The sequence below is a fragment of the Chelmon rostratus genome, chromosome 8, assembly GCF_017976325.1.
Source record: "Chelmon rostratus isolate fCheRos1 chromosome 8, fCheRos1.pri, whole genome shotgun sequence".
In the NCBI taxonomy this organism is placed as follows: Eukaryota; Metazoa; Chordata; class Actinopteri; order Chaetodontiformes; family Chaetodontidae; genus Chelmon; species Chelmon rostratus.
This window is the reverse complement of record NC_055665.1, coordinates 10,890,372-10,905,309: the sequence shown is the minus strand read 5'-3', so window position 1 is coordinate 10,905,309 and position 14,938 is coordinate 10,890,372. Positions and strand designations below refer to the sequence as shown.

The following is a 14,938-nucleotide window of genomic DNA, read 5'->3' as shown; positions in this document are numbered from 1 at the left end:
CAATAATAAAACACGTGGAGAACATACAATCGCTCTTTGGTTAAGATTAAGGTACATATCTTAAATAACCTATGCTACAGTATTTCACTTACAAAAACAATACAAACTCACTTGTGGTTTCACACAGGACACGAAACCCTGCATCCTGGATGACTGTCCTGTACTAGGATCCAGGGAGCATAGGACCCTGGGAATGTTGGACCCTTGTCATGTTCCCACTATGTGCCAAATGTCGAAAAGAGAAAGGAATGTGCCCTAAGGATATTATCATATCAGTTCATTTTGTGCTTTAATTGTGCACATCGTTTTATTCTAACAATCATAATCGCAAACCAGCTGACTCACAGAGGGGCGATCTGGTCTCCAGGGTGCTGTGTTCGGGGGCATTGAGTTGGCTGAATTGCCCACTTAGTAACGCTGCCTTGGGTTCAGTCCTCTTTTAAAAGCTTCATTGAGTATTTGAAGCTTTTATTTCAGACTGTGTTTAGCAATCACCTTTGGCTCCGCCTTTTTTTAAATGTGAATTTATTTTGTTTATATAAATAAGGTGAACACCAAGTTAAAACCGGCTGGATGAGTGTCGTATCCCACAGAAAACAAAGAGTTAACGCGTAAACGCTGCTTTAGTCGAGCATTTACGGTAGCCAAGCTCTTCCAATCCCGCAGCACTTTCTCCTGCCTGCGGTCACATCTTGTTGCCAGAACTTCAGTGACGCGGTGGCACTGGATTTCATTGTTATTCATTCGCGCTCTGCGTCTTTTACTTCGTTTAATTACGTTTATTTTGCAGAACATCTCACAGAGGCACAGGTCTGGCGTTGCCGCATCTTCTATCCTTGCTCGCAGCCCGCTTGGAGTCGCTTTTTGATGTTTTGTTGCGCACGGTTAAGGAGCACTGATCCATCAGCCGACGTTAAGACCTCGCAGCTTTAAGGATAAGATTCTTATTTAGAAAGGGTTATATAATCAGGTGGCTATTGGCGTTTTGTGCGCACGTCTTTCGGGTACGTTTAACAGCGATTCGTTATTTATCAAGTCATTGTATTCTGTTGTAGCAAGATAATTCCCGTCCGTGTTCATGCCAGATCTGCAGCGCTTTAGTTTTTCATACCATAGCATGAATCCTTTGTTGGGGGCCAATACGCATCTCCAACAGCATCCGCAGCAGAGCCAGGCTCCCGGACACCCAGACTCTCCCTCAGGCCTCCTGCCCGACACCGTTTTCGGTGGACCGGACCCGGCGTCTTTTCTTCTGGGTGAGCAGCCCGGCTCGGGGCCTGATCAGCCGGGGCCTGACTTCACCGCACCCTCACAGACCTCACCTTTCCTCCACCACAACCCCAGCAGCCACTACCAGCACCGCGCTGTGCCGCATCCTCCCGCAGCCATGGCTCTCAGAAACGACTTGGGATCCAACATCAGCGTCCTCAAAACTCTCAACCTGAGGTTCAGATGCTTTTTGGCAAAAGTGCACGAATTAGAGCGCAGAAATAAGATTTTAGAGAAGCAGCTGCAGCAGGCGCTGGATGCCAACAAGGGCTGTCAAGGTGGATGCTGTGAGAGCAGGGCGCATACCCAGGAGGCAGGTGTGCAGACCGGATTTGTGGGGACCATATCGCTCAGGCCTGGCTCCCTCCCCTTCCACAACACCAACAACTCGGCCAGGAGGCCTACAACACTGTTCACATCACCACTCACAACAACCCTCCCACCTGCAGCTGCGGAAAACTCCAGTTCAACCCAAACAAATACTACTTGCAACCCAGTCATCACCATCAGCCAGTCCTCTCCCTGTGTGGACTCCCCTGGCTCTGGCTCTAAAACTGCCCCCAACACCATCGCAGGACAGGGGGGCTCCACCAACCCTCCGCCACGGTTCCTACCGGGCACCATCTGGTCCTACAACCATACCCGCAAGTTTGGCCCCGGTGCAGAACGTCTGACCAGCCCAGGAGTGTCCTGGGTGCACCCTGATGGAGTCGGGGTCCAGATTGATACCATCACCCCTGAGATAAGAGCCCTGTATAATGTCCTGGCCAAAGTGAAGAGGGAGAGAGACGAGTACAAACGCAGGTAAATTTAGCGAAACCCTTTTATTACACTTGTGACAGGCCTGCAGGGCACATGTATTTTTCTTAAGTGTGTGTTATGCTCTTCCTTGGAGGAGTGAGCAGGGTTGTAAAGCAGCTGCAGACCAGCTGTCTCCAACACAAGCAGAGTCAGCAGAAAGCCTCTCCATCCATCACCTCCAGCCTGACCCTGCATCCACTTCATGCCTGACCACAGAGGCAGGTGCTGCTGCTTGAAATACATCCAAAAAATTAACTCGTCATGAGCTAAATATAAAGAAGAATGAAGGTCAGAGCTTAATAGAAACATGTGAGGATCGGTATGTGGCACAAATGTTGCACTTTAAAGTCCTTGACTCACCCATGGGTGGCTTAGTTTACAGGAATATTCGGGAAAATCCAACATGAAACGGAACTCAGATGTACTGCAGATTTTCATCTTGTGAAACTGAACCAGTCTCTCAAGATGAAAGATGATGATGTCATCTAAAGACAAATCCTGGAGGTGATCCAGAAGGGCCTCTTATTGAAACAAACCCTTTGATGCATTAACAGCACCCACAGTGATGTTAATGGAACATAATATGGACAGTTGTGCTTCACAGCTGCAGGCCATACAATTTAAAATGGTCTAGAGCTTAAGTGATTAGTCTATTATTGTAATTATTTTTGTAATGAATTGTTTCACTCTGAAACAGTCACTGGTTCTAGTCACTGGCTATAGCCTCTTAAAAAGTCAGATTTCTGTTGTCCTGTTTCATTTCAAAATTGAATAGGTTTGGCATTTTGGAACAAAACAAGCTATTTGAAGCGGTGACCTTGGGCTCTGGGACATCATGATGGCCATTTTACAGGAAATAAACTGCAGATTAATAATTTGTAATGAAAATAATCATAAATTGCTTCCCTAGGATCACATCTCAAACACACTTCTCTGAACTCACGATCACTTATTCATCGTTAGCAACAATGTGTCAGCCGATGACATCACCAGTTCAAATCTGGTGGCTCTGATTTCCACTTTAGCGAGACAGCTGTCTGTGTTTGCAGATCAGTGGAATGGCACAGTGTGAGCTCTGTTTTAGGCCTGATTTCCCCTTTGAGTAATTGGAGAACACAGCCCACATCTTCTAATTTCTGTCGTGAATTTGAAGGATATACGACAGTTATGGATTATCTGCCCCGAGTGAACTACAGTAGCCCCCATGTCCCGGCACATTCATCACTGAGTTCCCCCATATTAGGTCCAAATGAGCAGCCATGCATTCTTCGCAGAGGAGATCCTGAGTGGGCTCTTTGTGAATGAGGGACAAGGACGGCACAAGCAGTCCAAGAGTGTGTGACACGTGGTTTAATTGTATGTAGAGACCTGGAGAGAAGATTTACTGACTTGTCCAGAAAGTGGACATTTTTGAATCCCTACCTGTGATTTAAGGTGTGTGACATGCCTCGTCCCTCTCAGTGTTCAAACCAGTTTCAGTTCAGCCTTCTGTAAGGGATCTGGGCTGTTTCTCTGCCTCTGTGAGCTCACTGTGGGTATCAGTTTATCTCGGGACAATGGAGACATTAAGGCCTGTTTCTCCAAGTGAAAACTCACTCCTTCAGATTCTTGGCAAATACCTGTGCAGTCCGATTTTTATAAGAGATCTCAATTTTATAATGAAATGTCTTTTGTTGCCCTTTTGTGTCATTTTCAGATCTATTGTAAAACCTAAACTCACCTTTAAATTCTTTGATCTAACAGGTTTTGCTTCTTTTCTCAGCTTTTTTTTACCCTCCTATTGCTCTTTTATCAATTCCAGTTTTGTTCTTTTCTTCAAGGGCAACTGATCTTTCTCCCCCATCCTGCCCCTTTACCCCTGGTTCCTGGCCCTCACCCCCCACACTCTGCCCACCACCACTTTCACATTCTCTTTCTCACATAAACCCACACTGAACACTTCCTCTCCCTCTCTCATGCTCTCTGCCTGTCTTCTCTCCCACTGCGCACCCCCCCTCTCCACGCTCCACACTGTATCTGCAATGCAGCATGCACTGCAACCTGTAACTGCTGGATGGGGGCTTGGCTTGCAGAAGGAAGCACTTCTCTGCTTTCTGCACGCTCTCACCTTACTGATCGAACAAGCATCCTCTACAACAACAACATCGCCTGTTTCATGACTCAGTTTTTTTAAGATTTAGTATTCCCTAAAGGTGTCAATGTGCCGCAACATTCTGCATTTCAAACAGCTCATATATTGGAGGATACAGACTCTGCAGTGAGTGGATTTCTCCATGGCACGTGTGCTGTAAGTCACAGAATCTGAGATCACATACAGGGTCAGTGCTCAGGCTTTTAAATGTATTAAAGCTCAGATTCATGGGCCAACCTTATGAGCTGCTCCGTAGTAGCACATAATTCATCAAACAAGTGATTCATCAGTGAGCGAATAAGCAAATCACTCACTCACACTTTTCCCGTTTACCCCTGATGGTTTCATGCAACTTGTAATGCTATGTGTATCCTAATATAACTGAATGAAACTGTGTTTACATTTTATTATCAGATCCACAGGCCAGATCAGCCAGATTCAAATCCAGTTTCCATTCCCAGCAGCCAGCATTTAACCTCTTGTGTCATTCCTCCTTTTCTGATCCTGAAATTGCAGTTTTATGGGTTTTTTTTAAAGGTGCCTTTTGGAGTTTTCTTGTAAACAAAAAGAAGTTATGTTTACATTCAGTGTTACTCACCAAAATGCATTGTCTGTATCCTTGAGTGTGCCGAGTGTGTTTCCTTCCTCAAAAAACGTCAATTTTTTTGTCTTTGATGCCACATTACTGCATATCTTTGCATGTTTCTGCCACATGTCGATCAATGGAACAGTTTGAAACCATGACTCCTGGTTGTGTGTGTAAACAAGATAAAAAAAGGGACCCGCTCATTGCAAAACAGCTCCATAGCACAACTAGATGCTGAAAACTCCACCGGGAACCTTTAAGTTAGTTAACTGTTAGATACGTTTTATGTTATGAGAAGATTCAGCAGTAGAGCTAGGTGCCAGCCAGGCTGATTCATCATCTTGCAGCTATATTGGTATTGGTATATATATGTCAACAGCAGTACAGAGGGTTAGGGTTGTTTGAGGGTTATTAAAAACTGTGTCACCCTTACACAGCTTGTCCACCAGAGTGGCTGCTGATGTTAAACCATGCTTCTAATTCTAAAAATTCTTTGGTGAATCCTGAACGGCAGTGTCACATGATGATGTGGGTCGAGGGGAATTTGATTTTAAGCAGTGGTTTGGCAAGACATGCTTATAAATTTGCATAAAATCAGGCCAGAATGCCTTTTAGCCTTTTTGAATTTTCAACCTCCTCAAGTAGTTCAGGCCATGAATCCATTTATAGCTTTCTTAGTGGGTCCAGATGATGCACAAATAGACCATTTGTAGGTGGGGACGAATACACAGTCACACATTTATATCTACACAATGAAGCTCATGGCCTGTATGTTCTTTGTATTTGTTCTTTGTTTACATGGACATGGACTAAAAGATTGTTTACTTCTTTAATCCGTGTACCTCTTAGATGGGAAGAAGAATATACTATGAGGATGGATCTGCAACAGAAAATTACGGACCTACAAGAGGTAACAGTGTGTGTTTGTGTGTGTGTGTCTGTGTGTGTGTGTGTGGTTAGATGTGGCCGGAGACCAACCATGCAGTCTTGACTGAAGGCGTCTTTGAGTCTTTACTTCACGTTTGACTCATGAAAACAACCAAAATAACCCTTGTGACACTTCACTATGGCTCGAAAAGCTAACCTAAAAATACCATGAGCACACATGCCATGTATGTATGTATGTTTTCTTGGCCTCTCATTGGTTAAGCTTAGGTGTTTAGTTTTCATTAAACTGATGAGTTACTTTAAATACAGTATGCTGCAGCTGGTACAGTGGAAGGCAGTAAGCTCCCTCTCTGCTGGCACTGATCATGTCCTTTGTATCATTGCTACACTGCTTCAAGTCCTGACTCATACAACGCCATTGCACTCTTTTGTAATTGTTTTCTTTTTCGACTGAACCACTGACCATCAACTGATTAAAGTGCATGGACCATTCTCATTAAAAGTTATATAAATTGTCTATTTTCAAGAAAATAGAACCATATTTTTTATCTGACTCTGACACCTGCTGCTATGTTGATTGCTATTCTTGTGCTTCCTACCAAGAAATGGTTTGATGATTTCCTGTGTGTGTGTGTGTGTGTGTGTGTGTGTGTGTGTGTGTGTGTGTGAGAATGGGTGAGTTGGTAGGTGTGTACATGTGTGCACACATACTTGTGTGTTTGACCGCACGGTTACCATTGCCAGGAATCTGCACCTGACCTTGTTTAGCAGTCGGCGCCACATTAACATGAGACCACATGCAGCAAAACACCACTTGAGTGGGAAAAGAGCCAGACCAATGCTGCAGCACATATGAATAAGTGAACAGGGAAAAGAGACAATTATGGTGCCATCAGATAAATCTAGAGGAGATTATGCATCTATGATTTTCAGTTGTTTTTGTGGACTTGCTGGTTTTTAGAGCCTGTAATTTCCAGTGAAGTCAGATGTGTGTCTGGCCCACTCTGTGTGTGTGGCCGCGTTTGCTCTTACATGTACATGTGTGTTCTTTATGGCCTCCATTATGTGTACAGGACCTGCAGGAGAGTGAAGGCTGTCAGGACGAGCTGGCTCTCAGAGTTCAGCAGCTGAAGGCAGAACTGGTTCTCTTCAAAGGCCTCATGAGCAATGTGAGCACAGCAAAACCTATACAGTCACATACTCAGAGAAGACAAGTCATTAAGCAACTTAAGTGCAAAACAAAACAAAAAAGAATGCAGCTGATGAGTTAAAACATTAAATATATTATCTTTGTACTGTTTTCAGTTGCGTGTATGTCAAAAAGGATTAGCAAGCTATCACATTCTGTTCGGTCCCATCTTTTTTGGGAATTGGGCATATACATGAGACATTAAGACATTAAGAAGAACAACTTCAAGTTGCCATGTTTGTTTCCAGGAAAAAAAAAATCTGGCAGGTATCCCCCTTAGTTTGTCTATTTCATTGTAATTCATGAGGAGGACCCCTCCAACAGACTGTTTGACCCCTTCACGCCTAGAAAAGGGCTGCAGAGCACCTGGTCACCACTTCATTACCAAATTAACAAATCATCAGCATTTACATCTGCAGACTTGATGGATTAGAAGAATAAAAAAGATACTCAGATCTTACATGGATTAAAATATTTACTCCTGCATTATTTTAAGGTAGACATGCATAGTCATGCTGTAGAGGGTATAAAGCGGCCAGAGACTTTTGTTCAACCCAAAAGTTGTTATTGATTGATCCATAAAGCATTAGTAATTTATTTATTTACATCTGTGATTTATTGACTATATTTATTGAATATATTGATTTATAAAGCATTAGATAGAAGTATTTTGTTTAAGTTTTCTCCTCCCTCTGTCTTATCTGGATCCTCTCTGTAGAACCTGTCCGAGTTGGACAGTAAGATCCAGGAGAAAGCCATGAAGGTAGACATGGACATCTGTCGCAGGATCGATATCACCGCTCGTCTCTGTGACGTAGCTCAGCAGAGGAACTGTGAGGATGTGATCCAGATGTACCAGGTACAATGAAGTTAATGTTCTCGCCTCTGGTTCTTTTGTCTATCATCAAATCCACTGGGTGCTTCCTGTGACTCAGTGGATAGTGATGGTCTGAATCCTCATTATTTCCCTGCAGGTTCCTAACAACCAATCATCCCTAAACTGCCGCCGGAAACAAACCCCCCTGTCCTTCAACGGGAGTGAATGTGACGAACCTGTGAGCACGTCAGAAAGTGATGGGGGCGTGGTCAAAGAGGAAGAGCACTGTGGTTCATCAGCCAATCAGATCAATGAAGAGATGCAGAGGATGCTGAACCACCTGTGAGTGGTCTGACATTGAAAAATGATGAATATAGTCCTGCACTTCTGCTAATTACTTTTCTATGTGTCTGTGTGTTTTTCTATTAAGGCGGGAATGTGAGTTTGAGGACGACTGTGACAGTCTGGCGTGGGAGGAGACTGAAGAGACGCTGCTTCTTTGGGAGGACTTCCCAGGATGCACTCTGCCTCCTGACCCTACCCACCCACCTGGAGAGGTAGGCTGTGGTCACACGATTTACTCCAATGAGATCTTTGAGCTCTGGCTTTAAGGATCCTAAAACTAAATACATGGACAAAACAACATAATGCAATCCGATGCAACAGCAAAAAATCCAATCCGTTAAAATTTGAAAGTACACCTTTGACTGTGTCAGAGAGGTGTTGATTCAGCTCTGTGGTCTTTTTTGGATGTGTTGGATTCTGTGACTATCCACACATCACGCTATTTCAGTCGAAATCTACAGCGATAAGGATGCTCTTTATCCAAGTTTGTAGTTTGATGGCGTCGTGAAGCAGTGTGGGATCATGGGGGTTGTCGTCTTCATTGTTAAACAACCAGTATTGCCAGTTAAAATCTATCTGATGTGATTCTGGAAGAAATCATGTTCATGATGCAGTAATTAATTAAAGTGTTATTCGCGTTTCGCAGGCTTCCTTCCTCACTCTCTGACTTATCATCTGGTGTCGCCATTGACAGGAAACCAAATCAAAAGCACTTTTACGTTGAATAAAATTACAATTACAAAATTAAATTTTTGGAAACATCTGATAAGTACACAACTCAACAAATGATATAGCATCGATCGAGTCGTTATTAGACCTTTTAAAGTGGTTTTAAAAACACATTAAAACAACAAGTGCGACCATATACATGCACAGTATGATTGTTTTTCTGTAATTCTTATAAACCAGAGCAATGTGTTATTCAGTCATTGCTTGTCTTTGTGTAATTCTCTGTAAGAACACTGAGAAAGCAGGATTTGTGTGTGTGTGTGTGTGTGTGTGTGTGTGTGTGTATGTGTGTGTGTGCAGACAGCTGCATGTGTTAACATTGTTGGTTCAGATTTCAAGGAAGCTTTTAAAGTTCTGACGTCATGACTGGAGCCGATGACCTTCACAGCTCTACTGTGGCAGGGCCGTTTCAGGACAAAACATTGCACGCATGCGCACACACACACACACACACAGATGCAGTGTCTGGCTTGTATTAGTATACAGTGTGTGTTTGTTTCCAATAAATGCATGTAGGTGTTTGTTTTCATTCACTGGCTGGGTGGTGTTTGAACAGCCTGCTCTCCCTTTGAAGGCAGGAGCTGCATTAGTCAGGGAAATATGAGCTGATGGGAGCATAAAGCCTGCTGTGCTTTAATAGTCGTGTGACTTCACTTCGTGTGTGATCTGTGTGATGTTTAGCACGCAAACACATGTTCTGTTTGCAGCGAAACGTCGCTACATTTGATCCCACGTTGTATGTCCAGATCCAGACATAGTGAAAAGCTCCCCCTTCTCTCTTTCTCTCTACCAGGAGGATTGTCTGGAAAAGGTGATTAATGACACCGAATGTCTTTTCAAGTCCCGAGAGAAGGAATACCAGGAGACGATTGACCAGATTGAGGTCAGACGCTTGCACCATATTTTTAAATGAATGACGAACCTTTTAATTCATCAAATTAAAGAATTAATCATTTTTTTGCTCATAAGACATAAGACAGCTTGTCTTATGTCTTATGCATGTGCCGGAGGTTTGTGCAGAGCTCAGTTGCCAGCAAATTCACAAAAGATGATTTGACTCAGCATGAAGTGACACAGTTTTTCTGCTTTTTTGTTTTTGATTTGTCCATCCTTTTAATGGTGCATCATGTTGCTTTCAAGGCAATCAAGGCTCAAGAGGCCCTTCGTGCATTTGTCCTTCCTGTTTCTGAACAAAATGATTCTGTCTGTATCTGTAGAAATGATTCTTTACTTAGACCTGACATAAAAGCCGTGTCAGGCTTAGCAGCGGCAATTTGCTCTGCATGTAGCCAGCACCTTATAGTTGTGCAGAAGTAAAAAAAAACAAAAAAACATTGTTATGGCAAACACATGTTTGGAATATGTCTGACTGCATGTTCTCTGACTGCAGCTGGAACTGGCCACAGCAAAGAGTGACATGAACCGACATCTGCATGAGTACATGGAGATGTGCTCGATGAAGAGAGGCCTTGATGTTCAGATGGAGACCTGCAGGAGACTCATCACACAGAGTGGAGACAGGTGACACACACACACACACTATACACCTATATCAGTCCTGTGTGTCCATTTTTATTGCTTTTGGTAACGCTTTATTTTACAGGTTCGTTTCCTACAGTAACACTTAAATTTCAGTCCGCCAATAGCATTTATGAACTGTATACAGTCATTTCATAAATGGTCCATTACACAACATTATGTAAGCATTTATGAGGACATTTTTCAGTGTTTATTAATGTACAGAATTTGTCAACAATTATATCTATGAGGACATATTTTATATCATTACAACAGTGTTTCACTATGTGGACATTTATTACCTGTTTACACAGCAGCTTCTACTTGGTTCCTTTAAAGAACTTCTTCATTCTTTTATTATTTATTCTTCATATATGTATATCTTATCCTTGCCTGTAAACAAATCTGACATTTTTCCATGTTCAGCTGACCTGTTGTTTGTCATCAATCAATTGAAAATATTCCAACTGACACTCTCACTGTTTTCCTGTAATTTATACCAATTAAAATATATTTTTCGAGGATCCTTTTTAAGAATTTACAATGTACATCACATCACTTCATACCGGGAACTTTTGGACCTGTAAAATAACTTTTCTTTTAACTTTTCTACCACATAAAAAAGAAATGAAGAGCAACATTTCTTCATTTTCTGTCTCTCACAGTAACCCTGCAGCACCTGTGTCCACTGAGGACAGTGACCAAAGAGAGAGCGACAGGTCTTCAGCGTCTCCACCATCTTCCTCAAGCGCTGGGAGATCTTGACACTTCCTCACTCCGGCAGCAATGGCGGCTGCGGGCATGTGAACTCCACTGCATCCAGCTACAGTACCACACCTACGCAATACACACCTGTAGCTATGGCAACACCATGTTTACATATGGACCTCTTCATTTACTAAGTCACACTGTTTATTCTTCCTGCTGGCCACGCAAATCAGCTTTGTGTCTGGATTTTTGTCATTACTACGCTATGCAGATGTCACTGCCCTGCAGAGGTGAGAGGTCTTCTCGTAGTTGGACCCTGTCATCTTGTGTGTGACAGCAGTAGTTAATCTTATGATTGTGCTGTGAAGATTCAGAAGGTTGCAGATTCTGATTTTTTTAAGTCATTGGGCTGATGTCCTTGTTGTGTGGTGACAGCACAGTGCTGTAGGCTACAGGAAAGCATATTATTATTATATTATTATTCACTCCACACACAATAAACAAACCAACAAACCATCTGAAGCTCATCAAGCAAATACCTGTTGTAAGGCCAACCCCCACACAGATTTACAGGCTGACAATTAACCTTCTACCAGTGAACAAATGAAACAAACAAAACAGACAGGAGGTCAATTTGAGTCATGCAACAAAGGTTGTTCGGTATTGATAATGATGATCTTGAGTCTTTAAAGTCTTATAAGATGTCATAATTCAGCATTTTACTGCCTTACAGCTGCGGATTCTGAGCTTACTTTGTATCTGTATACTAACAGATCAAACCACATGCAGCGCAAAGCTTAAGTCATAAATAAAACATAAGATCTGGGCTTTATTTAGCAAAACATAAAGCGGAAAAATTCTAATAAAAAATATTAATCATAACATTAGTTGTGTGTATATTGGAGCAGCAGAGTTGTGTCTCATGCCTCCTCCTTGCCAATATAAATTAGGTACAAAACAGTCAAAAGGATGTTCGGTCTTGGTGGTGTGTCGTAATGACATCATTTATTTATCTGCTGTGAATTAGCTGAATCCAAACAGGATTTTAAGGGAGGCATCCACCAGTTAAACAGTTTTACCATGTTATCCATCGCTGACGTACTGTGGATTTCCTAGCTCAGTAAATGTAGCATTAAACCTGTGAATAAATGGACAAAATAGCTCATTGTGTCACACTTTACCCACTGCAATAACTAAGTTAACAATACATTTTAAGCATTGGCTGTAAGCATCATTTTGGTGGAGCTCAAACCACACCGACAGTGCATCCTCGTACACAGAGAAAACCCTCCTAGAATAGAAACCAACCTCAGTTTGTCAGTGGGAACTGTTGAAAATGAATCTTGACAATAGCAAAGTAGGAGCAGATGAAGCATTTTTAAGGAAAGTCAGAACACCAACAAGGTTTACAACATTTACAACATTTCATAACAAAAAAAAAACAAACAAACATGAAATGCATTAAACGTCACAGGTAGAACTGTTGGAGGTGTGTATTTTCTATTATGGTGCTTCATAAGAATCCTAAAGGTGCGTGAGAGGGAAGCATGTTTGTTTTCAGTTTTAAATGTCACCAAAGTCTCTGTTCAGATTCACTCTGCACCCTCATGAAACTGATGTGGAGTTTGTGTTGGCTCTTCGTTCTGTGTCACAGACAACTACTGTATGAATGCTGTAGTATAATGCTTAGATTAGGGTCGGGTCCCGTGTTGCTCGAGCAGAGCCGCACGCTTGAGCAGAATCGCTGTAAGGATAGTAACAGGAGCACAAAAGGGTAGTCATGAAATAATGTATGTTAGCCATTGAGTGCCAAAATAAAATTGTCAGATTATGATTCAACAGAAAATTGCTGTAAAAAAAAAAAAAGAATGACTAAATATAGCTGCCGAAGCTATTTCACCAAGGTGCTTGATGTATATAACTAAACCTATTTTTGAGCCTGTAAACATTTGCACATAGAAGGGAAGAGCAAAGCAAAAGTGTATATGAAACAATCAGCACTATTACTTGTAAAACAAAAAATGTTGACACGCTGGAAATAGAAAACTATATTTCTTCTATTCATATTTATCATCTTTTACATATTGCAGGTGGGGTACTAGAATAAGAAATTAACACAAACACATACCTCATTTTTACTTTCTTTATGTTTTTTGCTGTGCACATTTAGCCATGAACTTTAACTCCAACGCACTGCTACAGTAAAACATACGTGTATTAACACACTGTGGGGACTTGTCACCGTCAGGGGAACGCCCCCTGCCATCACCGCTCTATTATCAGACACAATATAGTCCTGGCTGTAGTTTCTTCTGTGTGGTTGAACCAGGTGAAATGTATTTCTTCTGCTTCTCCTCCAACTCGCACTTCAAGACTTTGTTTCAATAATAGAGACGGTTGGGGGACATATTTGAAGCTTGTATAAACCTGTGCATGTGTGGCTGTTGGAATCAGCTGAATGCTAACTGCGGCATTTCACTACTGTTTGAATACAGAAGGAGGATGTCAGAGATGAATGGTGTGAGACGTAAAACACACCATTTCCCTTTGTATAGGTTTACTTTCACGCACGGAGTGAGTCTCTATGTATGCATGTGCCAGTGTGTATGTTTTTGGGTGTTTACGTCTGTATAGTGAGTGTTTTTAAAAAGACTTACTGGGGCAAATGTACAACATGAAGAAGAAGGAAACATTACAAGTTCAATTCGATGTTCAACTGTGATGTTCAAAAGAAATTTTGACTTTGAGACTGAGCTGTCTTTCGACAATAATCACCTCGAAAATTGTACATATTTAAATCAAATGACAATGGAGTGCTTTTTCCATTGGTACTCTTTCTTTATGAGTGTATGAGGTTGCCGAATAAAGTCAATTTAAAAATAACTCGAGTTTAAACAAAAAAGAACTACTGAAATGCAAATGCTTTAGCGAAATGACTGTACGATGGCTTTGATAATATATGTGTAAAGGAACTATAGCTTTGAATATATACTTGTGTTCAAAGACTGCAGAGGGAGAACGTCCACAGTCACACATCTGAAAAGAAACTTCTCAGAGTTTTGAATTAAAATATGACCTGTTTGCTCTCTTTATCCCACAAAATCATTTCATTCAATTTGTGTCACATAACAATTTGCAGATAATCCTGAATATTGATTGAGTACTCCAGATGTGTGACTATGCAGCTTTAAACATCAAGACGGTAATCTCGGCTAAAAAGCTTCGCCGCAGAGCTACAGTATGTAATGTGTCAAGAGAGACTGAAAGAATAAAAGATGTAACTCAGCAAGAGTATGTGTGATTATCTGTTGAGTATTTCCATTCAGCCATTTCTGTCTGGAAAGTGAGTAAATGTGAGCACCCTGAATGAAACTCTCCATTGTGCTGTGTTTATGATGGAAATTTCGCAATGGGATGTCTCAAAATGTAAGCACGTAAAGCTAAAGCTGTTTACAGAGATGGAGAGTAACTAGGTATATTTACTCTGTAGTACTTTGGTGAAGTACAAGTCTGTGGTACTTCCATGTTATGCTACTCTATAGAGGGAAATAATGTACTTTTACTCTGTAATATACATAACACATACACAACACTATATTTCTTCGAGATACAGTTACTATTCATATAAGGATATGCATCATATGATGAGTTTTTAAAATAAGATACATTTGTATAAAATTAAACCAGTGCCTGCTGACATGATTAACAGGAGTGCGTTGTGGGGACCCCTCTGTCACATTTCCCATGCCGTTGAGCTGTTATCAGTTCGATCAAATATGCATTTCCCCTTACACTCCTCAGAGGAAACATTTCAATAACTGTCCAAAAGCCCTAAGAGGTCAAATTATTTAATAATTTACACACATTAAAAGCAAATTAGAGAAAGTCCCCAAACAACTGATGAAAATTGTGTAGCAAAACTTTGTTTTTCTCTTTCCCGTCTCATTAATCATCTCA

General features: G+C 41.6%; 1 protein-coding gene across 1 annotated transcript; it reads left to right on the top strand.

Annotated features, from left to right (window-relative positions):
- The first annotated feature begins 1,078 nt into the window (after positions 1-1,078).
- On the top strand, positions 1,079-14,235 carry iffo1b (intermediate filament family orphan 1b). The gene is made up of 9 exons (XM_041941949.1): positions 1,079-2,073; positions 5,637-5,697; positions 6,749-6,844; positions 7,583-7,723; positions 7,839-8,023; positions 8,112-8,238; positions 9,549-9,638; positions 10,146-10,276; positions 10,939-14,235. The coding sequence occupies exons 1-9, from the start codon at positions 1,079-1,081 to the stop codon at positions 11,036-11,038; spliced, it is 1,926 nt and encodes a 641-aa protein (XP_041797883.1). The 3' UTR covers positions 11,039-14,235.
- The last annotated feature ends 703 nt before the right edge of the window (positions 14,236-14,938 follow it).

What these genes read in the sequence shown, in the direction of transcription:
- iffo1b (XM_041941949.1), top strand. Translation starts at nt 1,079, where the DNA reads ATGCCAGATCTGCAGCGCTTTAGTTTTTCATACCATAGCATGAATCCT. An exon ending in ATGTGATCCAGATGTACCAG is followed by an intron (nt 7,724 to 7,838) that starts GTACAATGAAGT and finishes ATTTCCCTGCAG; the next exon opens with GTTCCTAACAACCAATCATC. An exon ending in AGACGATTGACCAGATTGAG is followed by an intron (nt 9,639 to 10,145) that starts GTCAGACGCTTG and finishes CTCTGACTGCAG; the next exon opens with CTGGAACTGGCCACAGCAAA.